General features: G+C 47.2%; 1 protein-coding gene across 1 annotated transcript in view; it reads right to left on the reverse strand.

The window, feature by feature from the left end:
* C11H6orf118 (chromosome 11 C6orf118 homolog) overlaps window positions 1-16,198 on the reverse strand; it is a 31,845-nt gene extending 15,647 nt beyond the window's left edge. Inside the window, exons 1-4 of the mRNA XM_045805488.2 lie at window positions 16,174-16,198; window positions 8,936-9,609; window positions 7,971-8,093; window positions 7,107-7,166 (exon numbers count right to left, since the gene is read on the reverse strand). Of these exons, the coding sequence (XP_045661444.2) occupies window positions 7,107-7,166; window positions 7,971-8,093; window positions 8,936-9,609; window positions 16,174-16,198 (882 nt within the window). The remainder of the gene's footprint in view (window positions 1-7,106; window positions 7,167-7,970; window positions 8,094-8,935; window positions 9,610-16,173) is intronic.
* Window positions 16,199-26,734: the final 10,536 nt, after the last annotated feature.

Raw genomic sequence — 26,734 nt, forward strand, 5'->3', positions numbered from 1 at the left:
CTAAACCAGCCCTACAAGAAATATTAAAGGGGAAACTCTGAGTGGAAAGAAAAGACCAAAAGTGACAATATGAAGGTAGAAAACAGAAAAGCAGTAAAAATGAATATTTCCATAAAAAATCAATCAAGGAATTCACAAAATAAAAGGATGTAAATTATGATACCATATACCTAAAATGTGGGGAGGAGAGGACTAAAAAAAGGGTTCAAACTTAAAGGGCCATCAACTTAATATAGACTGCTATACGTAGATGTTATATACAAACCCAATCGTAACCACAAATTGAAAACCAGTAATAGATACACAAAGAATAATAAAATCCAAATATATCACCAAGAAAACCAACAAACCATGAAAGAAGAATCAGAAAAAAACTTCAGAAACAAAGACAAAATAAGAAACAAAATGGCAATAAATACATATCTATCAATAATTACTTTGAATATAAGTGGACTAAATACTCCAATCAAAGACATAGGATAACAGCATGGATAAAAAATAAGACCCATCTATATGCTGCTTACAGGAGAATCATTTCAGACCAAGAGACACCTGCAGATTGAAAGTGAGGGGATGGAGGAACTTTATCATGCAAATGAATGTCAGAATAAAGCTGGAGTAGCAATACTTGCATCAGACAAAATAGATTTTAAAACAAAGACAGGAACAAGAGACAAAGGACAATATATAGTAATGAAGGGGACAATCCAATAAGAAGATATAACAACTGTAAATATTTATGCACCCAACATGGGAGCATGCAAATACATAAAACAGTTAATAACAAACATAAAGGAACTAATTAATAGTAATACAATAATAATAGGGAACTTTAACACCCCACTTACATCAATGGACAGATCATCCAAACAGACGATCAACAAGGAAACAATGGCAGTGAATGACACATTGGTCCAGGTGGATTTAACGGATATATTTAGAACATTCTATCCTAAAACATCAGAATACACATTCTTCTTGGGTATGCATGGAACATTCTCCAGAATAGATCACATATTGGGCCACAAAACGAGTATCAAGAATTCAAAAAGATCAAAGTCATACTATTTGACTTTTCCGACCACATTGGTATGAAACCAGAAATCAACCACAAGAAAAAATCTGGAAAGACCACAAATACATGGAGGTTAAATAACATGTTACTAAACAATGAATGGGTTAATTAAGAAATCAAAGAAGTCCAAAAGTACATGGAAACAAGTGAAAATGAAAACACACAGTCCAAAACCTCTGGGATGCAGCAAAAGCTGTTCTAAGAGGCCAGTTTATAGCAATGCAGGCCCACCTCAAGAGGCAAAAATAATAATAATAAAAATAAAAACCCTCAAATAAACAACCTAACCTTATACCTAAAGGAGCTAGAAAAAGAACAACAAACAAAACCAAAAACCAGCAGAAGGAAGGAAATAATAAAGATTAGAGCAGAAATAAATGATACAGAAACTAAAAAAAAAAAAAAAAAAAAAAAAAAAAAGAACAGATCAATGAAATCAGCCTCCAGCTCTTTTTTTTTTTTTTTAACAAAATACCCATTTATTTGAGAAAGAGTGAGAGACCGAGAGAGTGATTAAGAGAACAAATTGGGGGGAGGGGCAGAGGGAGAAGCAGACTCCCCACACAGTAGGGAGCCCAACATGGGATTCCATCCCAGGACCATGGGATCATGACCTGAGCCAATGGCAGATGCTTAACTGACTGAGCCACCCAGGCGCCCCCTTTTCCTTTTTCTCTTTCTTTTTCTTTCTTTTTTTTTTTTTTTAGACTCCAACTCTTGATTTTGGCTTGGGTCATGATCTCAGGATCTTGAGATTGAGCCCCACGTCAGGCTCTGTGCTCAGTGGGGAGTCTGCTCTAGATTCTCTCTTTCCCTCTCTCTCTCAAAACAAATAAATAAATCTTAAATAAATAAATAACAAATGAAAGAGGAGGAAGAACCACCAACATCACAGAAATACAAACAATTATAAACAACAAGAATATTATGAAAAACTATATGCCAAAAATTGGACAACCTAAAAGAAATGGTTAAATTCCTAGAAACATATAACCTACCAAAACCGAAGCAGGAAGACATAGAAAATTTGAACAGACTAAGTACCAGAAAGGAACTCTCCACAAACAAAAGAACAGGATTGGTTGGCTTCACGGCTGAATTCTACCAAACTTTTAAAGAAGAGTTAATACTATTTTCTCAAACTATTCCAAAAAATAGAAGAGGAGGGAAATTTTCCAAATTTATTCTATGAGGCCAGCATTACACTGATACCCAAAGCAGGTAAAGACACCATCAAAAAAAACCAACCAAACAAACAAAAAACAAACAAACAAACAAAAACGCAAAACAAAAAAAACTACAGGTCAGTATCTTTGATGAACATAGGTGTAAAAATCCTCAACAGGGACGCCTACGTGGCTCAGTTTGTTAGGCGTCTGCCTTCAGCTCAGGTCATGATCCCAGGGTCCTGGGATCAAGTCCCACATGGGGCTCCCACTGAGGGAGACTGCTTCTCCCTCTGCTCCTCCCCCACCCCTGCTCGTTCTCTCCCTCTCTGACAAATAAATAAATAAATTCTTAAAAAAGAAATCCTCAACAAAATGCTAGCAAACCAAATCCAACAGTACATTTAAAAAAACCATTCACCACAATCAAGAGGGATTTATTCCCAGGATGCAAGAGTAGGGGCGCCTGGGTGGCGCAGTCGTTAAGCGTCTGCCTTCGGCTCAGGGCGTGATCCCAGCGTTCTGGGATCGAGCCCCACATCAGGCTCCTCCGCTAGGAGCCTGCTTCTTCCTCTCCCACTTCCCCTGCTTGTGTTCCCTCTCTCGCTGGCTGTCTCTCTGTGTCAAATTAATAAATAAAAAAATCTTTAAAAAAAAAAAAAAAGAGTGGTTCCATATTTGCAAATCAATCAATCTGGCACATTACATTGATAAAAGAAAGGATAAAAACCGTAAGATTATTTCAATAGATGCAGAGAAAGCATTTGACAAAGTATAACATCCATTCATGATAAAAGGCCCTCAAGTAGGTTTATAGGGAACATATCTCAACATAATAAAGGCCATATACAAAAATATATATAGTGAACATCATACTCAATGGGAAAAAACTAGAGCTTCCCCTCTAACATCAGGAGCAAGACAAAAATGTCCACTCTCACCACTTCTATTCAAAATAGTACTAGAATCCCTAGCCACAGCAATGAGACAACAAAAAAATAAAGGCATCCAAACTGGAGAAGTAAAACTCCCACTATTTGTAGACGCCATGATACTCTATGTAGAAAACCCTAAAGACCACCAAAGAACTGCTAGAACAGATAAAGGAATTCAATAAAGTTGCAGGATACAAAATCAATGTGCAGAAATCTATTGCATTTCTATATACTAATAATGAAGCAGCAGAAAAAGAAATTAAGAAGACAATCCCATTTACAATTGCACCAAAAACAATAAGACACCTAGAACAAACCTAACCAAAGAGGTAAAAGACCTGTACTTTGAAAACGACAATACTGATGAAAGAAATTGAAGATGACATAAAGAAATGGAAAGACACTTCAGGCTCATAGATTGGAAGAACAAATATTGTTAAAATGTCTATACTACCCAAAGCAATCTACAGATTTAATGCAATCCTTATCAAAATACCAATAACATTTTCCACAGACCTAGAATTTTTTAAATCCTAAAATTTATACGGAACCACAAAGAAAACCAAATTGCCAAATCAATCTTAAAAAAGAAAAGCAAAGCTGGAGGCATCATAATTCCAGACTTCAAGTTACATTACAAAGCTGTAGTGATCAGAACAGTCTGGTACTGGCACAAAAATAGACACATAGATTAATGGAACAAATTAGAAAGCCCAGAAATCAACCCACAATTACATGGTCAATTAATCTTTCACAAAGCAGGAAAAAATATCCAATGGGAAAAGGACAGTCTCTTCAACAAATGATGTTGGGAAAACTGGACAGCTACATTGAAAAGAAGGAAACTGGACCACATTCTTACACCATATACAAAAATAAACTCAAAATATATTAAAGACCTAAATATGAGACCTGAAGTCATAAAAGTCCTAGAAGAGAGCACAGGCAGTAAGGTCTCTGACATCAGCCCTAGCAATATTTTTCTAAATACGTTTCCTGAGGCAAGGGAAATAAAAGCAAAAATAAACTATTGGCACTATATCAAAGTAAAGCTTCTGTATAGTGAAGGAAACAATCAACAAAAATAAAGACAATCTACAGAATGGGAGAAGATACTTGCAAATGACATATCCAACAAGGGGTTAGTATCCAAAATATATAAAGAACTTATACAACACAACACTAAAAAAAAATTGAATAGTCCAATTAAAAATGGGCAGAAGGGGAGTGCCTGGGTGGGGCAGTCAGTTAGGCATCAGACTCTTGGTTTCACCTTAGGTCGTGATGTCAGGGTCGTGGGATCGAGGCTTCGCACGCGGCGTGGAGAATGCTTGAGATTCTCTCTCTCTCTCCCTCTGCCCCTCCCGCTCATGCTCTCTCTCTCTACAATAAATAAATAAATCTTTTTTAAAAATGGGCAGAAGAAATGAATGACATTTCTCCAAAGAAGCCATCCAGACGGCCAACAGACACGAAAAGATACTCAACATCATTCAGCATCAGGGAAATGCAAAGTCAGAAGTACAATGAGATGTCACCTCACACCTGTCACAACAGCTAAAATCAACAACACAAGAAACAACAGATTTTGGGGGGGTTGTGGAGAAAGGGGAACCCTGCTACACTGTTGGTAGGAAGGCCAACTGGTGCAGCCACTCTGGAGAACAGTACGGCCGTTCCTTCAAAAAGTTAAAAATAGAACTACCCTACAATTCAGTAATCGAGATACTGGGTATTTACGCAAAGAACACAACACATTAATTTAAAGAGATACATGTACCCTGATGTTTATAGCAGCATTATTTACGATAGCCAAATTCTGGAAGTAGCCCAAGTGTCCGTAGACTTATTAAGGGATAAAGAAGATACGCGCACACACACACACACACACACACACACACACACACACACACACACAATGGAGTATTATTCAGCCACAAAAAAGAATGAAATCTTGCCATTTGCAACAACATGGGTGGAGCTAGAGTGTTATGCTAAGTGAAATAAGTCAGAGAAAGACAAATACCATATGATTTCACTCATATGTGGAACTTAACAAACAAAACAAACAAGCAAAGGGGGCAAAAGAGAGAGATAAGCCAAGAAACAGACTCTTACTACAGAGAACAAACCGACAGTTACCAGAGGGGACGGGGGTGGGGGGCTGGGAGAAATAGGGGATGATGGGGATGAAGGAGCACACTTGTCCTGAGGACCACCGCGTGTTGTATGGAAGTGACATAATCACTCTATTGTACGCCTGACACTAGTATTACACTGTATTTTAACTAACTGGAATTAAAATAAAAAATAAAATAATTCAAGATAAAAAGAAAAGAATTAAGGAGTAAATCAGAACTGACCTTGTAATGCTGTAAGTTTTTTCAAATACAAAGAAACTATACTTTCCAATTTATAAGATAGGATTTTTAAACTTCATCGAATTCAGAAAGTCAGAAGTAGTTTTAGCAGTGTTACATTCACTTAGTTTTCGGGACTACTACAGTTAATCCCGCAGGCTATTTTCCTTACTAGAACCTAGTGACCTACGCCCGGAGGGACTGCTGGGGGCTGTCAGTCAGGTGAGGATACGCTTCATGCTCTCCCTGAGGGTAACGACGCTCCTGCTCTCTGGCAGTCCCTGACCAAGCACCATTTACGTTCCCAAACTGTTTCTACGCGGTTACGTCAGTGCTTTGGGAATACAGTCAGCATGTCAGTCTGTGCCCCACTCCCATCTCTGCCTCCCACTTCTGTGTCTGGGACCAAATTCCCCTTTTCTTATAAGGACACCAGACACTGGATCAGGAAATCCCCCCAACGACCTCATCCTCATTTGATCATATTTGCACTGACTCTATTTCCCAGGAAGGTCACACTCACAGCTTCCAAGTGGACATAATGTTCTGGGGGACACTATTCCGCCCAGCACAGCTGCCTCATGGGGCAAATGCAGGCAAGGTGGTGATCCAGGCCACCGTGGGGCACCGGTGAGACGAGGACCTCACACACACACTAAGTAGCCAAAGTTCAATGAAGGACAGACTAAAAACAGCGTTGGAAACTCTATTTTGAGATATTAACAGGGCATTTTCTGAGTTTTATATTGTCATCATAACAAATTAACAACGACTTTGTGGCTTAACACAAACTTATCATCTCTGTTCTTTGGGACACCAGTCTGGGTTCACTCTGCGGGGCCCTGCCAGGGTCTCACTGGGCTGAAATCAGGGTGCCAGCTGGCTACCTTCTTTTCCCAAGGCTCTGGGGCAGAATCTCCTCCAGGATCACTCAGGTCGTTGGCAGGACCCGTTTCTTTGCAGCTGTAGGATGACTGAGGTCCCGTCCTTGCTGGCCGTCAGCTTCTGGACGCCTCTCTCTAGTCCCTGTACGTGGGTCCTCCAACCCAGAGCCCCCAACGGCCATGGAATCCTCCTCTCACTCAGAATCTCTCTGACTCCCCTTCCACCACTTCTCCCTTCTGACCCCAGCCAGAGAAGTTTCTCTTCTGTGAGGGACCCATGCGATCACATTGGGCCCACCCAGGTAATTCAGGATAATCTCCCTATTTGTAGGTCTGTAACCTGCCTGCCCTGGACACCGAAGTGTCCATGTCCAGCAGGAAGCCGGAAACAGGTACAATCTGGAACTCCCAGGAAATATCTGGGTGACATATACAGAGCTGGGGGTCATCGATGGAGGAGTCTGCAAGTGTATCTCACAACCAAGGGAGAGAGGGAGAAAAGAGACGGCCAAGGCTGAGGAAAACAGGAGAGGACTGGATTACACAGGGATGAGCCAGAGAGATCACTGACAGTGGGCGGCCAGAGACAAATGGGGCTTCTTGGATTCAGGATGCTTTCTCCTGCTCATGAAATAAGAAAATGAAGAAATAGGCTTTATTTACACATCTGGAGGATCAGCTGTTACCTTATACTGTGACGGGGACTGGGGGTGCAGAAGTATTGCCACGTAGAGTTCATATGCATCCTGCACAAAAAAAATCCATTGAAAATGTGTTGTATCACTACAATGTAAGTTTCTTTGCAGGGATAAATAATATGGAAGCTGAGGATGTCAGTTTAGATCATTTCTAAATGATATAGCTATAACATGTTCCTTCAGTATATAAACCAGTAATACAATGAAGTGTATAAAATCTCACCAACTTTAAAGCACATTTGAGTGTTAACTGTTGGTCACCTCAGAACAGCATCCTAAAATACCCTGACACACATACAACGTATGATCTCCTGCCATACAGATGCTCTGCGGGGCCCGCTGACCTGCCAGGGATGAGCTCCCTCGGGATGGGGACATCCTCTGGAGAACAGGCCACTCTGCGGCTGCTCTTAAGTACTCCTTGTCTTTAGGACTTAGGCAAGAGCAAGATCTGGAAGCAACCTCATTTCAACTCAGCTTTGATATGAAGGTCACTCTCATCACAAAACCACAGCAAACTTATAATTCCATAAGAATGTAAATAAAATAATTATGCATAATTATAAACATTTATATGTTACATATGTACAATTTAGAAAAGCCTATAAATAACTGGGAAGCTTAAGTGGGGGAAATGGCCTTCAGGAGTGAGCTAGCTGGCTGTTTATTCCCACGGCCCATGTGTGATTTATGCGGCTCTGTGCACGTTACTTTGCGTCTGCGAGTGATTTTCGTCATCTCTAGGAGGGAGGCCATGATACTGGCAGAATTTCTGCGAGAACTGCGATCCTGTGTGCAGAACATCATGTGTGGCTTTCAGTGGTTGTGTGGGAAATAAACATTTTTTATTACCTTAACTTCCTTCAAGATATCACCAAATATCAGAGAACTATTGCAAATATCGTCAAAGACTTCTCTCAAGACGTGGAGCCTATTGAACTGCTGAGGGTCACATACGCACACTTTCTGGAGCTCCTGGTGGAAAAAAAGAACGAGCTATTTCAGGGTGTCTTCATTTTCCTTTCCAAACAGCTTCTCGGGTAGAGGAATGAGAATTGCCACGGGGCTTTCTATCAGAGGGTCCAGCTCCCCCCGAGTTGGGTCTAGGCAGAGCCAGGCAGCAAACCAAGGTGCACCTGATTCCCTCCAAGCAGTGTGAGGAGGTCAGATTGCACGGTTGTCAAAGGTGTTGGTCTATGTTCTCTTTATTCACTCCCTTCCACCCTGTCCTCGAGGATTCACTGCGTCCACAGTGTCCCCCAGGGTCTTCCTCTTTCCATTAGTCCTCTCAGCCAAAACCCTCATCAGGTTTGGTTCTTTCTCAGGTACGCTGCTATTTCTTCCCTTCCTGCATTCTCACCCTTGCATCACATCCAAGTCCCTATGCACGGCTCACAGCTCCTCCCATCACGCTAACCACCTTCCACAGACAGGGATGACTCCAGGCAGATTGTACCTACGTTACCTAACTGTCTACTCCCGCCTCACTCTCCCCGCACATGCTTCCATGGTGAGTTAGGCAAACCTTTTCTCAGATGTGTCTGCTATCCATGAACATAGTATGTACCACAGCCGCCAGGCAGCATCTGACGCTCTGCCTATGAAGTCACCTCCAACTGACCTGGTTCCAGACTTAGCCTTCCTTTACTTCTCCCTGTTATCATCTACATCATGTCAGATGTTCTCAGCAACTGGTAGGTACACTACTCTCTACCTGGAAATGTAAAGGAGGTGCCTGAATGTGGGTCTCCACCCAGCATTTAGACACCTGGAACTACAGCAGTGGGCCCACAGCACTGCAAAATTACCCTCCTTACCTGCTCCAACTTCTTTTCATGGTTTATCGCTGCCTTGCTCCCCGTGAAATCGTGCTTCATGAGATCTTGCTTTGCAAGAACTTCTTTTTGGAAACACAGGAACTTCTTATACTTGTCTGCCTTCGTTATGCCAGCTAAGTAGGAGCTGACGTACCGGTACTCATCCTTGGGTCGGGGAGACATCACACACCGACGGCTCGACTCCACTGTTCTGTACTTGAGAACCTTCATCTCTGGCAATCTCAGCTCTTCTCTCCTCCGTAGTTCTGGAGACGCCTCTTTTCCCGGAGCCTTCCTTGGAATGAAGTCCTCTTCTGAAGTCCGGGAAATATGCTCCAGAGGGTTCAAATACCTGAATAGTGGTGTGGTCTGGGCATCTTTTGGACTCAGAGCTGTATTGATGGTAAAATAAGCCAAAGCATCTTTCATCTTTGCAATCTTCTTATCAGGTGGTTTTTCTACTTTGAAGATTTTTTCCCCTTTTGGTCTGTTGGCATTGGGCCAGTGATAGAGGACTGTCTCAGGAGGCCTGTAGAGCTTATTGGAATTCAAGTGCCCAGAGGTGTAGAGACAGATGTCATCTCTGTGATCTTTCTGAAGTTTGTTCAGAAGTTTTGTTAGATTGCATAAATTCCTATCACCTTGCACCTCGCAGTGCTTCCACCTCACGTAAACTGGTCAGAAAAGATAACCAGATTATTGAATATTAGTTCCATAATAAGACAATAAGACAGCTATGTGCATTTGCTGAGCTGACATAGCCCATTCCCAGAGGAGGAGCCGACAGACACAGACGGAAAACAGCGCACAGCCCATGCCTGGCTGCAAACGGGGGGCTGCTAGATATGCATGGTGTGCAGCTCTGGTCGGGAAGCCCAGGGCCCTGCAGGCATGCCTGGCCTGCTCGGGCCACAGAGCATGCAACTCTTGATCTTGGGGTTATAGGTTCAAACCCCATGTTGGGTGTGGAGATTACTTAAAAATAAAATCTGGAAGGGAGGAAAAGAGGGAGGGAGGGAGGGAGGGAGGGAGGGAGGGAGGGAGGGAGGGAGTGAGTCCAGGGCCCTTCAAAGCCAGGAAGGAGGAGGAAGAGATTTTTGATTTAACACAGGTTTCTTACCATAGTAGCAAAGGTTCTGAAAGGAAAGCTTAACTGTGTAATTACGATTCGTAACGATGGCGCTTACAGCCATTCACCCCTAGGAAGTAAAGACAGGTGTTTTTCTTTCTCTCTTAGTACTGACATGTCCCAGAGTCCCTGACCAAAGTCCTCAGTGACTGCTGAGCCAGTCACCCCTTCTCCTCCCATGCCCACTTGTAGGAAGATAAGGAGCCACAGAGTAAAACTTGTGGGTACGCTGATGGGGAACCCAGCTCCTTCCACAAAGAGCCCTGCTTCTCATATGTCCTGGTGGTAGGGCTCCACTTGGGCACATGGTCCAGGACATAAAACTGTAAAAACCTGGCTTTTTGAGTCTGTGTCCTAACCATGTGCTCTCAAAGAGCTTACATAATCTCTCCGAATCATCGTTTCTTCCTCTGCAAGATCAGGATAACCACCCTACTCAAAAGGATTGATTGACAGCTAAATGGAATCACATTTGGCAAAGGAGCCCTTGGCCTGGAACAGAGACTCCATAAATGGCATCTATTTTCAGGAAAGGACTCTAGGACAGGTAACTCCTTATGAAATGCTTCTGGTAGAACGTGAGTTGTCCCTGACTTCAACATGAGGAGGCCACAGAGTAGCTAGCCCACAGCATCACCGTCCCAGAGAACCCTGGAGGAATGAATAAGCAGATCTTCTGTCCCCATGTGTCACGTGAGCTGGGAAGGGCACTGGCAGAAGAGTGGTAAAGCAGGCCCATTGGAGCCCTCGAGGGCCCATTCTTTTTTTTTTTTTTTTTAATGATTTTTTATTATATTATGTTAGTCACCTTACAGTACATCCCCGGTTTCCAATGTAAAGTTCGATGATTCATTAGTTGCGTATAACACCCAGTGCACCATGCAATACGTGCCCTCCTTACTACCCATCACCAGTCTATCCCATTCCCCCACCCCCTCGAGGGCCATTCTGAACTCCCACAGACCGGGCATTACCCAGGCCCATAGCCCTGTCACACCTGCTGGTCCTCACAATGATTCCACCTATAACCAGTTTTGTCCCCATTTTGTAAAAGGGAAGCCGAGAAGGAGTTATGGGGACCCGCTCAAGTCCAGACACCTCACAAGTGGCAGAATTGGTTCCTAAATACAACATTTTTACCCAAACTGCTGGATCATCTCTCTCATTTCATTAGCAGGGAAGCACTTTCTGGGACCCATGCCACATCCAAACCCATTTCCCTGACCAATCCATGTCTGAAGTAATGACAATAAATCAGGACACGTGATTTCCTCTGTTTTCACCTAAGAAAAGAAAGAAAGGCCCAGAGAATATGAAGACGTAAAACAGCTTCTATTTCTGTGTAACAAATTATCACAAACTAAGTAGCTTCAAACCCATGTATTAGCTCACTGTTCTATGGGTCCAAACCCCAGCATGAAGGGGTTGGGTTCTCCACTCAGGATATTATAGCATGGATACCAAAAGGTGGGCCTGGTGAGGTCTTGGAAGCTGTGGGAGAAAACCTGCTTCCAGGCTTATTTCTGTGGTTGACATACTCCAACTCCCTGTGGTTGTAGGACTGAGGTCCCCACTTCCTGGTTGGCTGTTGGTAGGGGTCACTCTAAGCTCCCAGTGGCTGTCCTCATCCCTGAACACACGCACCCCATTATCCCTGAGTCCCCTTCACATACTTCTCGTGCCCCCAACCTCTGACCCTCCTCTATGACCAGCTTCATGTGATTAGGTCAGGCCCACCCAACATGCTACCTGTCTTGAAGTCACTGGTGCCGTGGGACACAGCACAATCACAGAGCACTCTCTTCATGTTCAAAGTCTCGGGGACTATGCCAAGTATACACCAGAGGTCAGGGGAACTTGGGCCATCCCAGAGTTCTCTCCATCTCAGGGAGGTTGCCAAGCCCAGAGCACAGTCTCTCCTTGCATGGTCCCATGAAGAGACAAATCATCCTTTCCCATCTGTGTGGTCAGATATTAGAGAAAATACTTCCAGCAGTGGGATTCTTGAGAATTTGTCCCTATTGATCAGCTTACTGCTTCAAAGAAACCACTTATAAAATGTTAATATATTAATGGAACCATTTTTCAAGACAGTTAATCATTATAATTCATCAAAGGCACAAACACTTAACAAAGGGACTAAATACACTCTGTATTTGTTGGGCTTCTCCAAAGGAAAGAACCAATAGGGTATATATAGAGAGAATATATAAAGAAATTTGTTATAAGGAATTGGCTCACATGGTTATGACCTCTGGCAAGTCCAAAATAGGCACGGTAGGCCAGCATGCTGGATACCCACTTTCTGCCCAAGGCTTTCTGCTACAGAATGCCCTCTTGCTCTGGGGAGGCCAGTTTTAGTCTACCAAGGCCTTCAACTGATTAGATGAGGTCCACCCACCTTGCAGAGAGCAATCTGCTTTACTCAAAAAGTCTATTGACATAAATGTTAATTTCGCCCAACAAACATCCTCAACAGAAATATCCAGAATGAAATGTGACCAAATATCTGGGCACTGTGGCCTGGCTAAGGTGACACCTAAAATTCACTATCACATGCATTATTCCAACTCTCTTTGAAACGTGGGAGGAGACAGCTCATTTATTGTGTTATCTTTTGTTTATTTTATTTATAAAAAAGATTTGAAACCATCAGAAAATTAGCAAAATAATTTTCCTACTTAGAATACTTTTCCTTAAATTGCAACAAGACTTGTTTCACTAGATTTAGAGAATCTGGATTCCATTTCTCTCTGCCAAGTTCTTACAATATGTATCAGGGATCCCATACTGGCAATAAGTAATTTAATTTTTTTTCTACCTGAAAACATTGTTTGTTATCTGCATATCCCACCATCTCAAGCAGAAAAAGAACAGAAAAGTTCAAAATAATTCATTGGAAAATGTGATTCTTTATCAAATAATTGGGAAACAAATTTGTTTTAAGTTGAATTAAACCAATGTTGAATAGATATTGATAAGACATAGTAACAAGTTTTTTGGACTAGGTTTAAATTAACAAAAATTTCAAACATCAGCATTTGACATTTTTAAACACAGGGTATTGTTTTTAGTGGCTCATCTTTTCCGGGACAGAAGCAGTAGGTCTTTAATGAATTATTACAAGTCACTCTCCCATGTTATGTGATCTCAGGGAACCTTGGAATCCCACGGACATTTTCTTGGGCTGTCTCCCTCACCTCCGGACTTCCGTCAGCAAACAACCCTGTGGCATGTGTTAGAGGCAAGAAAAGAGCAGGATAATCCCCGGCCCCACAGACTCCTTGCCCTGTGGGGCAGGTGTGGCCACAGGAGAGCCCCAGAGCCTTGGGGAGCAGGGCAGCCAGGCTGGGTGCTTGAATTCCTAATAGAATCCACACGGGGTGCCTTCTGTCTGTGCAGATCCTCTGGCTGCTTGGCCCTCCCCCATGTTAATCACCTGTAGGATGCTGAAAACTCTTCTCAAGATTGTAAGCTCTCTTTCCTGAACTCTGCAGATGGCCTTGTACTGGCTACCAACTGTAATACTCTTCCCCTGTGATTTCTACTTTTTCTCAAGGGAAGAAACAGTGTTTTATTAACATCAGCATCTTCAAAAAAAGACCAAGAGTAACTGTTTTGTTTCATGAATAAATGTGGAAAAGAAGTCATATTTTTAGAATTTTAAATAATAAGGGAAATTTTTACTCTGTACCACACTGCTGTCTCCCTCAGAGGATTCCCCAGTAGCAATGTGAAAGTCCAGTAGGGAATGAGCTACGTGATAGAGAGAACGTAGGAGCCGTGGGAGAAGCACACATCTATGATGCTCTTTGAGAAGGGAAAACACACCTTACCTTAATTATCTTAAAGTGGCTGGACATGGAAAGCAGATTAATGGGTCCACCTAATTCTATGTTCCTGGCAAAGGGACTTTGCAGATTTCATTAAAGTTATGACCTTAGAATAAAGAGATTTTGCAGAATTACCTGGGTGGGCCCAATCTAATCACATGGATCCCCCACAGCAGAGAAACTTCTCTGGCTGGGGTCAGAAGGGAGAAGTGGCAGAAGGGGAGTCAGAGAGATTCTGAGTGAGAGGAGGATTCCATGGCCATTAGGGGCTCTGGGATAGAGGACCCACGTACAGGGACTAGAGAGAGGCATCCAGAAGCTGACAGCCACAAGGACAGGACCTCAGTCCTATAGCTGCAAGGAAATGGGTCCTGCCAACGACCTGAGTGATCCTGGAGGAGATTTTGTCCCAGAGGCTTGGGAAAGGAAGGTTGCCAGCTGGCACCCTGATTTCAGCCCAGTGAGACCCTGGCAGGGCCCCGCAGAGTGAACCCAGACTCTTGCCCTACAGAACGGCAATGATAAGTTTGGTTTGCTTTGAGTCACTAAATCCGTGGTCATCTGCGATAGCAGCAGAAGAAAACAAATACAGCGTGTGGAACTAGGCGCGGTGCTTCCCAGGACTGGAAGGGCGGGCGATGATGACAGTGAGGGGAGGGCTCGCGGTCCGCAGAAGAGGCAGGAAACCGGCTAAGTAGACTTAACTCAGGGAGAGCCAGCCCTGCAGCGAGGGCGGGGTGGGGGGACACAGCACACTACGACCCCCTCCCCCAGGGATCCCACATGGAAGAATGCAGTGATACCTCCCAACATCACAGACCAGAGGCTCATTTCTTTACTTGCATATTAAAGAAAGAGCAACCTCCCAAGGCTGGAAGACTGTAAAAGTATTCCGCCGACCGCTGCATAGCTGGGGTGCGGGTGCGTGGGCCCCGCGGCTGCGCGGTGCTTACCTTCGCACTGCACCCGATGTACTTGTTAGGGATTTATTCGGCAACTGAGGTTTCCTCCTGCTTTTTAATTTACAGAATATGTACTTATTACGAAATAGCAAAAGAAGACGAGACCCTTTTCTGTTTTCCAACCACCCTGTTGCACTCTGGGCCTAGGGCGCGCAGTCACCTCAGTTCTGGAGAGCTGAGTACCACGAACACAGACGTCGCAAGGCAGAAATGGGCCGAGCTGTTCTGTGCACACAGGACCAGGTCTGTGAGCGCCCCCCGCTCACCTCCCGCTACCCAAACGCCACTCGGCACAGAGAGAAACAAGTGTTCTGCGCAACACTGAGGAATGGATGACATGCACGGCCCGAGAAAGACCTCACCGCGCAGGGGAAGCCACCGGGAGCCGAGAGGAACTTCGAAAGCGCTAGAACAGCATGATTGGAAAATCAATTAGACCACATGCCCGGAGACCAGACAGACGTGAGCATTCAGAGCCTTTGCAGAAAAGGGGTTTCCATACACACCGGCAGCAAGTGGAGTCACTGCAGGAGGAACAGGAGCCATGGTTGAGAAGTCACGGGAGAGGAGTGCCCTCAGCACCCTCACTTCACCGAGGGGGGACTGAGTCAGGGCTCCGGGGTCAGTCTAGGCCGGGCTCTCACCTGCCCAGTAAGCAAGGCGCGCAGGACAGTGCGCGATGCACTCGCAGGTAATGGAATTTCTTTCAAAATATGTTATAATTCAGACTATATTGCTTAATCCAATAAGCCTCTCAACTCAAAATTCCTCTGCACCAACAATCCCGTTTGCAGGCCACGGAGTGGTGGGAAAGTGACGGCTTCGGGGTCAAAAGAGCCGGGTGAAGTCCCCCTGCCTCGGGTTCGCCTTCGCGGGCCGGAAGCTAAATAAAGGCGACAGCTCTCCTGTGGCTGGCGGCTCCGGGAGGACTGCGGGGTGGCGGCGTGCCAGCGAGCGAGCCCCCCAGTAGGCGGCGTTTTAGAAAGAACACTCGCAACAGCGTCTGGAAAGCTCCCCTTCATCCCTCCTCCTCCCAGAGGACATACACGCATGCCCGCGCTCACGCACGCGTGCACACACACACACGTGCGTACACACGTGTGAACACGCGACCTGGTTCCTTTGAGTGTGACTAGTAGGTTTTCATAGGCGGCACCGCATCCCCAGACCTAGACCCTGGTAACCCGAGGCTGAGGTGCAGCCCCCAGAAAGGTTTTCCTTATCCACACTGGGTTCGGAGCCACTGGGGTTCTGCGCAATCGCACATCCAACAGACCTCAGACGGCAAACACAGAGCGCTCAGCGCGCACTTACGCTCGGGCTCCGAGCACCCCGCCATCGCCTCCGGGCCGCGGCGCAGAGTGAGGCCGCAGTTACCGGGGAGACCGACAAACATTCGAGGCCCCTCCCCCGCTGGGGCGGGGTCCTCCGCTGCTGGGCAACCCCCACCCGGCCCCGCCCTCCGCCCCGCCCCCTCCGGCGCGCCTTCCTGAATGGGGACTACCAGGTTTCCTGGCTTATTTTATTTATTTATTTATTTATTTATTTATTTATTTATTTATTTATTTAAAATCTTCCTAGTTTTTTTTTTTAAGATTTTTTAAATTTATTTATTCGACAGAGATAGAGACAGCCAGCGAGAGAGGGAACACAAGCAGGGGGAGTGGGAGAGGAAGAAGCAGGCTCATAGTGGAGGAGCCTGATGTGGGGCTTGATCCCAGAACGCCGGGATCACGCCCTGAGCCTAAGGCAGGCGCTTAACCGCTGTGCCACCCAGGCGCCCCTATTTTACTTTTTAAATTAAAACACTTTCTGTCATTTGAGAAACATCAAAATACCCTCATACTCGAATACTTTGCCAAAGCCTGGGGAGCAAAAAAGGCAACTGGTCTTTGGCTGGGCATCTTCTAGAGACATTCAGGTTGTACTCTGAACGCCTCGCGCGTTCTAGCGCATAGTAGGTGCCAGTCACTAAATTATCGTTTAGTTATTTTCCTTGTAGGGAGATGAGATCACGTGAGGTAAAATAACTTGGCCATGATCAGTTAGCAGAGTAGAAGAATGTAAATGCATATCCGTTTGCAGTCTGTGCTCTTTCCTCAGGCTATGCCATGTGTCAAGGGAAGAAAAGCTAAAAATCTCTAAGTTTCCTATCTTTGAAAACTGTAATTCTATTTAAATTTCTTCCAGCCAGGGAGGATTTGAGTGTCCTGGCATGGTGGCTGCGATTCTCAGACGCGACTTCAGACAGCCCCTCACTGTTGCCCAGCTCAGGGATGAAGTGATAATAAGGCTAGACAGTGTGTGGGAGAAATTTGAGCACACAACCTTTCATGTCCACTGATGCTGGTCAGACACTTTGTAGGGCGAATGCTTTGGAAAGCATGAAGTTGCCCTGACTCCAGCATTGTTCAGGTGGGTCTGTAAATAGAAGCATTTGGATTTGACCTGGAAAAAAAATAACAAATGTTCCCTGGTTTTCTCTCTCCAACATTCACAGTATTTAGGCATCTGACCATAACTAGAAATATTGACATGAAAATGCCCACACTGCCTAAGGATATCAAAGCATTGACCCAGGACTGGAAAAGCATTCCCCACATTCCCTTAATTATAAATTAGAGGCAGATGTGTGGCAATCCAGGTTTTGGTATTACCAACTATTAGAGATGAAGCAACAAGCCCTTCTGCTCCAAAGTGTTTAGTGATTGGGTGGCAGGCAGACAGGTGACAGAGGTATTCTCCTCTCTCCTTCCACAGATGGGCTTAGGGGACAGGGCTCCCTGGCCCTGGGAGAGATGACCAGGGGAACTGTGGGCCCCCAGGACCAGTGGGGCACCTCCTCGGGTTCAGCCAATGCCGTCCTCACACTGCTGAATTGGCAGGAGAATGGATCTCATTCTACATGGAATTACAGATCAGAAAGAAAATAATGTATTTTTTCCCAAGACCTAAGTTTCTCCCAAGTCATCCCTTATGGTAGGACACATATACAGCTAAATTCAACCATCTCATACACTAAAGATCAGGAAGTCAAAGGTCAAATCACTTCCAAACATTAAAACCCACTGCAGCTCTCCCCAGCTGCTAAATATTTCCACAAATTGAGGCAGAAAGACATTATTATCAGTGAAATGAACTGATCTGCTAAAAACAGGAGATGCTCCTTGAGGCCAGATTTCTATGCAGGAATCCCCAAGAACTGCTCACCCTACGCGGGAGCAGATATTTGAATTCGTATTATGCTATTTTGTTTTTCAGCTCTAGGTGGCGCTGTAACACACCTTAAAACACTTGACAGAGTTCACGAAAGCTGCCCAAGGATGAGAGGCGCTCATCCCAGCGAATTCACTCGTCTGCACACATCCTTTCACCCTGCTAGCATTCAAAGAGGAAACAAGAAGTGTTGTGCTCTTTGCCACTTTGCTAAGAAGCAGAAACGCACGATTTATTCCCCGCTCTAAAGATGCTCAGTGGAGACACACCACTTTAGGGCAAGACGCGGGGGGAGGAAGCAGGGGGAGACAGGTGCAAACTAGCGCAGAGGTGGGGGTGGCTGGGGGCGGTGCTCCGGGAGGACCCCACGTTCGCGGTGCCCACGACCGGCCAGCAGCGGGAGGGGAGAGCCTCCCGTGCGCTCACAACAACCAAAGCATTGGAACCGTAACTGGACAAAAATAAACATTTAGTTACCTCCTTCCAGCCGTTAGAATGTGTGTAAAAATAGACAAAGTGAGGACAACTTTTAAAGCACCGTTGTGCTTTCTAAGCTCTAGAGTGACACCGAGTGACGCGTTTAAGGAAGTCCAGGTAGACTATAGACTGAAATCATTCGCCAGCCCGACAGGGAGACGCGGGACGTGACGGGAGTCGGCAGCTGCGAATGCGCACGGGGCCGAGTCCGGAGGGAACGTCGGGTCGGTCCTGCAGACGGCAAGGAGTTCATGAGGAACTCTAAACACACACACAGACCGCAAGTTCCCATTTTAGAAAGATAACCCTGTGGTTCACACCGTAGACGGTGAACGCGGGCGGTGATGAGAGGGAAGAATTGTATTTCGAGCTCTACACGCAGTTACACCCCAAACCCTCCTCCCTGCGTCCTGACGCGGTGGAAGCAAAGTCTCCCTCCACCGAAGGCCCGGAGTGCCGAGGTCCCCACCCCGTGTCCTCCTGCTCCCGGAGGTCCGCACCCACTGGGAAGCGTCTGCCCCAGGCTCCCCCTTCCCTCCCGCTCTTCTTTCTCCCTCCACCTGACGGCACATTTCCCTGGCAACGAACGTGCTCTTGTTTTTCCAACCTTAAAAATGCATAAAAACCCAACCTTTGCTTTGACTCTGCGTCTCTCTAAGGCAAAGGCACCCTCACATTTACGTGACACCGCAGATCCTAGTCCGAGACCCGCGGAGTGCACGCGGCGGGTCTGCGCAGGTGGGCAACTTCCCGCAGCTTTGCCGGCGCCCCCGAGGCTGGCGGAGGGTCTCCCGCCACGCCCGCGTCTGCCGCAAGGGGCGCTGCCTCCGCTGGTCTCTAACCCCGGGCGCAGCCTCGATCTTGCCCGAAAGGTGCTATTCTGCCATTAACTTTCGTTTTAAGCGGCATTTGAGGACAAAATAACTACAAGGCGCAAGAAGGTTGAAAATGGGATGAAGAAAATGGTGTAGAAAGAACACAACTTCCCCCAGAAGGGCCCTCACGGCTCTCCCCACCCGTGTCCTCCCCGAGCCCCCTCTTCCTCCTTCCGAAAGTAAAATAAACCTTCATCCCCTCACAATTGTAGGTAAAACCGCATTTCTTTACCTCCAAACTGCCATTTACTACTTGTCTAAAACATTTCAACTGTGAAAATTGCTATCAGGTCAGGGTCAGGATGTTTCATTAAAAACAATGAAAATATCTTTGATGTAATGGCTTCTGGAAAACCGGAAGAATTTAAGCCATTAAATGAGGGATAAGTGGGTAATGAAAACTCCTCTTGCTAACCCCCCTCCCCAAAGCCTCTAGCTTCACTCCCCAAAAACAAACCACATCTGGTTTCTTAGCCTCCAAGAGGCAGGCCACCCACAGACAGGGGTCCCTAACCCACCCCCCATGCCCTCATGCAGCCATGCCTTCCCTTGCACAGAGCATGGCCCACCACTCACCAGTTCCTGCACCCGGATTCTTTCTCTTAAAAAAACATCTTGGGAATCATTCCACACCAGTACCTAAAGAGCCTGGCTTTTATTTATTTTTTTTAGATTTTTATTTGTTTATTTGAGAGAGACTGTGCGTGCTAGAGAGGATGAAGGGCGGAGCGAGAAGCACCTCCCTGCGGGGCAGGGAGCCCAGCGCTGGGCTGGATCCTGGGACTCCCAGAGCCGAAGGCAGACGCTTAACCCAGGTGCCCCAGCCTGATTTTTTAAATAAATGTATTGCATTTCATTTTTATGTATAATCAACAGACAACTGACCAACATTTATTCTTTCCCAATCTTTTGTATTAAACTCCTGTGCTGACAGGTCACTTCTCAGGTGTGAGAGGAGCCAGGTGGCACCTGAGAAGCCAGATGAGCTCAAAGCGTTTGTGACCGGCGGCTGTGCTGATTCACCCAGTACCCGCCGCAGTGAGGGACACGTGGGGCTGGGAGTGGACAGTCCAGGAAGATCTCTTGAGATGTTTTGGGTGCAGAAAAGGTGTTTTTATTGAAGCACAGGGATGGGACCCACAGGCAGGTAGAGGTGCACTGGGACTGTGAGGAGAGACTGATTATATACTTGAGTTTAGGGGCGCCTGGGTGGCTCAGTCGTTAAGCGTCTGCCTTCACGCTCAGGGAGTGATCCCCGCATTCTGGGATCGAGTCCCACATAGGGCTCTTCTCCCGGTTCTTCCTCTCCCACTTCCCCTGCCTGTGTTCCCTCTCTCGCTGGCTGTCTCTCTGTCAAATAAATAAATAAAATCTTATATATATATATATATATATATATATATATATATATATATACTTGAGTTTATAAACTATATCATTTATCCTTATATAAATATATAAGTAAATAAATTTAAATACATAAACTTATGTATATGTTTGCATATACTTGCGTACATTTATAATTTAGTTAGTGGGTTAGGAGGGCGCAAGCAGCAGAGGAACTGGGAAGCAAGGCTTCCAGGGCCTTGAGGCTCGGGCTACTGTGACAATGAGGTCATTTACTACCGGCCAGGAAAACCCAGGTCTTGAGAGCCATCACGTGTAGGCACCATAGGTTTGAAAGACGATTGCTAACAGATGCCTGGGGGGCGGGCTGGTGTTTACAGTGGTCAGAGGGAAGCAACACTATCAGGAGCAAAGCTCTAGTGGTAAAACATTAAAGAAAGGCCTTTCGGGGAGCGGGGAGCGGGGAGCGGTAGGAGTGTGAAGTGCGCAGGCCTCGAGAATCCTGCCTGGAGACCTTGAGCCACAGCGAAGCCCGGCCCGTGCTCATTTCCCTCCCATCAGGGGTGCCTGTCCCCACTTCCTCAGCAGCAAACGTGTGGCACCCATCAATACGTTACCATACCCCTGATCTTGCCAAATATGAAGTTGCAAACTCTTTGGTGAGAGAGGGAAAATCCATAATTAAACAGTGGAAATAAATAGGATGTGATAATGTTTAAAGCAGTGGCAGGATTACTGTTTTAGGTGGACGGTCAGAGAGGCCTCTCCGTGTTTCCTGCGGCTGCTATAACAACCACAGATTTAGTAGCTTAAAACAATACGAATGTGTTATCCGAGAGTTCCATAGTTCAGAAGTTCCGAACAGACCTCACTGGGTAAAGTCCAGGTGTCCGCAGGACCGCATACCCTCTGAAGGCTGTGGGGAGAGTCTGCTCCTTGCCTGTCCCAGGTCTGGAGGCGCCTGCACACCGGGGCTCCGGGCCCCTTCCTCCACCTTAGGAGCGAGTGATGAGCCAAGGCTGCTCTTTCCATGTCACAGACGCTCTTGAGCCTCTCTCTCCCACGTGTGAAGACCCTGGGGACTGTGCTGGGCCCGCCCGGACAATGAAGGCCGCTCTCCTGACCCTAAAGTCAGCTGAGCCGCAGCCTCTGTCCACCTGCTGCCTCGGTTTCCCTCTCTCTCGCTTAAGCTGATATATCTACCTGCTCTGGGCATCAGGCCATGGACCTTTTTGGGGACCACTATTCTGCCAACTGCAGTCCCCCCCCCCCCAAGAGGGAGACACTTAGGCTGCAGTCTGACATGCGGCGCCCAGAGCCCAGGAGGAGACTGCTGGCTTCCAGGAGGCGCTGAGCTGGAGCTGACGTAGGGACCCACTGCCCCCAAACTTGTCGCTGACAGGATAGGAGACGTCAGGACTCTCTCCAGCAGCGGACCATGGATTATCGCAGACTTGGCTGGTTGAGTTTTGTTTGATTTGTTATGATTGGAGAGGTCTGATCATGTTGAAGGAACCAGGCCAGGGGAGTAGGGAGGGCTGAGGATCCACAAAACAGGGGCACGGGTTTCTAGACCGGGGCACCTCAAAAACATGCAGGCAACCAAATTCTCTGTCCCCGCAGGAAACAGAACTAAAATCAGACTTGTACTGGGCCTAGTTTGCCAGGCATTTCCCAGCCATTCTGATGTTCACGCAATTCTTGGGAAAAGTACAAATAAAAGTGAGCTGCACTCTCGTCGCACGTGGGATTATGTGGACGCAGTAACTTTAAGGCACAAAACCCTTTCCAGGATGACTTTTTGCAGCAACTGGAGACCCTGGCATTATGGCCTTTTAATTTCCCCAGGGTAAGGCACTGAGCCAGCCAAGGTCACAGAGATCACAGCATGAACCCTGCACCAGCCCAGCCCCCCACTGCAAATGAGGGGGGGTCGCGCCAGAGGACGTGTGATTTTCCCCCGCTTGTTTAAAACCTACTCGGCGTTGCTTTGCGTTGCTTGTATTTTCATTGGAAACAGTTGCTCACATTACTACTACTACTACTAATAATAATAGTGGCCTATTCGTCCCTGAAAGCAAGAGCAGGCAGGCGTGATCCCGCTCGCTGGAGCTGTAGGTGTCATCGTCCCACTCCGCCAGCCCCGCAACGAAGGCGGCTTTCCTCCCGTCCCCGCGAGCTGATGCTTCCTTGGGGGCAGATGTGGCGGCCGCGCAGGGAGACGCGTGAAGAGAAGGGGAGTTCTCGTGTTGTCTTTCCAGGGGGTATTTTCCTGGCAATGTGGCAGCGAAAGGATGATTTTCCTGAGGTGGGGGGAACACTGTTACTGCGATAAGAAAGCAAGCCAGAGTTTAAGTCCCTGTAAGAAGGAAAGGCGTGTAAGGGAGGCAGAGGGAAGCCAGGTCCGCGGTGCGGGGCCCTGCCGCCGAGCCTTGTAGTGGAGGCGGAGCCGCGGGGGGGGGGGGGCGGCGCTGAGAACCGTGCCCTGCTGGGCGCTCTGCACCACCCCCCTCCCCGCTAACCGCCCCCCCCCCGTGCAGGGCCCCCTCTGCCCTCACCGCTAAACACCCCCCCCCCCCGCGCTGGACACCCCCGCTGGGCGTCTGCTGCACCCCCCCCCCCCACGATGGCACGCACCTGCCCTCCGGTTGCCGCCCCGCCCCGCAGAGGCGAGAGAGAGGGACGCGTTACACCTGTTCTCCGAACACGCTAAGAAGAGTTCACACTCAGCACCGGGAAGATGTTGAGAATCTTAATAATTCTTTCTAGCGGCCCCAAACTTATTTGATGGCAGGGATTTCTTGTCTTCTTTTTCAAGGTACAACTCTGATGGGGCAACATGCTTTAAGAAGAGCTGAATTCGTTTGAGTCCCCTTCTAAGCCTCTTTGTCCTTAAAGGACACCAGCATGGTTGCTTTTGGGGGGATTCCAGGGTAAGGTAAAGCCATGTGATGTTTGCTCTGTCTTCTGGAGACTTCCCTTGCCCTCTCCCACTTCTGGGGAGAGTCGTGCTGCAGGCAGGGGACAGACGTAGTTTGCAATGACTCTCTTCTCTGGAGCTTGGCTTTTGTTTTGGAAAACAATGGCTTGGGAGGAAGTACGCTTGGGTGAAGGAAAGAGCCTCCGCAGGGGAGAAGCAGAACAGGAGAGAAAGCTGGGAAGAAACTTGAGACCAGATGGGGGTCGTGGGCTCTCCCAGACCCAGAGCCGAGCAGGAGATCCGAGCGGACACCGAATATCCAGGGGGCCCCCTCAGAATGCCCCGCATGGTTCCCTCTCCTGGCTGTCCTGGACATGGGGCACATCGTGGGGAACCCGGCTGGAGCCAAGCAGAGAGGCCTGCCCTGCCCTCACACCAGCTCGGAGTCCCTGCTGATACATGAGAGGAAGCTGCCCACCAGCCAGCGGGAAGGGACTTACAGTGTGATCTGAGCTGTGAACGTTTACCATTTTTATCTTCCTGTGTTATAGAGTAAAACTCGCACCCGGCACATGCCGCTCTTTCCAACAAGAGCAGGAGAACGAACAAGCAACCACCCAGATTCGAAACCTCACATTCTGACGTATTTGCTCTATCGCTCTGTCCATCCTTTTGCGGAAACTCTGGAGTCAGTACGGGACATCGTGAGCCTGTGTCGCTGCCTGCTCGAGCGCACATCTGAAATAAAGTCCTTCTCCAGAACCACGGGCCGTTCTTACCCCTAAAATCAAGTCCTTACCCATTGTCTGCTAATACCCAGTCCAATACTCAAAGTTCCCAAATCATCCACAAAATATTGATGACAGCTCTATTTTCAAACAAAAATCCATACATTTAGCTGTCACGTCTTTAAACAGCTCTAAAGACACACAGTTTACACACCACACAGCTCACCCATCTAATCGTACGGCTCGGCGGATCTTAGTAGCACCACAGTCGTGCTCTTTTCATCGACAACAGCCCCACTTCTTCATCTTTTTTAAGGACACTAACATCTGGAGACCAGGCCATTTGTCTTGTCAACCACCCACTTTGGGGGTTTGTCTGGCTATTTCCTTTGTGCTGTGGTTGAACTTGCCCGCTGGCCGGGGCCGTCTGTAACGGGGAGGTTGGGCGTCTGTTTAGTGGGCCGCGATGGGCCGCGATCTGTACCTCCCGTTATCAGGAATGTGAGATGGGCTCCCTTCATCACAGGAGGGGGGTTCCCACAGGTCTTATGCCACGAGGGTAGCTTCTTCCCTTTGCGACTGGGGAGTCCGCTGTGAGGTGACACTCGGTGCCCCAGGAACGTCCCCTCCGCGGGCACTGGCTGCCTGGGTCGGCTCCCGCGCCTTTCACGGCGATGAGATCATCCCGTGGAAAGAGCTTTCCCGCACCCATTTGGGACTCATCTCCCAAGGAGGGACCTACTTTATTTTTTCCCCTTTCGTTGGTGTGGGAGTCCCCTCCAAAACTACCTAATGAATTCAGTCCTTTGTACTTCGATCTCATTACGGACATGGAGTTTTATCTCTGAACGTCATCAGCGGCGCTCGCTGCGCCCTTCATGAGACAGAACCAGTTAACATCCGCGAGACGCTCTTAGAGTGTGTCTCCAGGGGTCGATGGCACATTCACAATCGAACGGCTTGGGAGACGCTCACACAGGCGCCCATCACCACTCTGCCCGGGGACGACGTCGTTCTGGAACGCAGCCCCACGCAGGAGCAGTGATCTCTGCCCCCCCCCACCCCCCCAGCCCTGGCGGCCGCTGACCTGTTCTTCTGTCTCTGGTTTTGCCGGCTCCAGACATTTCGTGTAAAGGGAATCATGGAATATGCCATCTTGTGTGACGTTTCAGGGCTTCCTTCCTTTTTATGACCGAGTGATGGTCCATGGCGGGGACAGAACGCTCTGGAGTATCCGTTCGCCACGGACGGATGCTTGGGGTGTGTCTGCTTTCTGGATATTACGAGTACTGCTGCTATGAATGTGCACAACTTTTTCGTAAATACAGGCTTTCGTGTCTCTCGGACGTGGAACCGGGGGCGGAATGCTGGTTATAGGCGGACTTCCTGGGCAACACGTTGAGGAGCTGCCGAACTTTCCCCAAGTGGCCGCACTGTCTCCCGGTCCCGCGAGAAGCTCGTGCTGGTCGCGGTCTCTCCGCACCTTCCCCCACGCCTGCTATGCTCTTTTTTGTTTTAGTCGTTCCCGCGGATGCGAACGCGGTACGGCATCGTGGTTTGGGTTTGCATTTCCCTAATAACTACTGATGTTGAAGACCTTTTCCTGTGCTTATTGGCCATTTATATGTCTTCTTTGGAGAAATGTCTTTTCAAATCCTTTGTCTATTTTTAATTGGGTTATTTGTCTTTTTATTGCCTTTTTTTAAAAAAAGATTTTATGTATTTGAAAGAGAGCACACAGGAGCAGGGGAGAGGGGCAGAGCAGGCAGAAGGGGCAGACAGAGGGGAAAAGCAGGCTCCCCAATGAGCAGGGAGCCCAACTGAGGGCAGGGAGGGTGGGCGCTGGATCCCAGGACCCCGGGATCATGTCCTGAACTGAAGGCAAATGCTTAACCTACTGAGCCACCCAGACTCCCCTGTTGTTGAGTTTTAAAAATTCTTTAGCTATGTTGGGTCATATCATATATACGATTTGCAAATATTTTCTTCCATTTTGTGCATTGAATTTTTACTCTTTTGATGGTGTCCTCTGAAGCAAAAATGTGTTTATTGTAGTGAAGTCTGATTTCTTTGTTTCTTCCGTTGTCGGTAGTTTTGGTGTCATATCTAAGACGCTGTTGCCTACCCCGAGGTCACTTTGATGCTAGGCCACCTCCTGAGCCTTGTTCACCTCTGTCCGTCACTCTCTCCTGTTTTCCGTCCCTGCAGCTGTCCCTGTCTGACACACCATGTACGTATCAACTGGCCTGCTCGTCGCTTGTCTTCCCACACAGTAGACTGTACTTTCCTTGAAAGTAGAACTTCTCGTTTTT

The sequence above is a fragment of the Ursus americanus genome, chromosome 11, assembly GCF_024610735.1.
Source record: "Ursus americanus isolate L20-20 chromosome 11, mUrsAme1.1.p, whole genome shotgun sequence".
NCBI classification, from domain to species: domain Eukaryota; kingdom Metazoa; phylum Chordata; class Mammalia; order Carnivora; family Ursidae; genus Ursus; species Ursus americanus.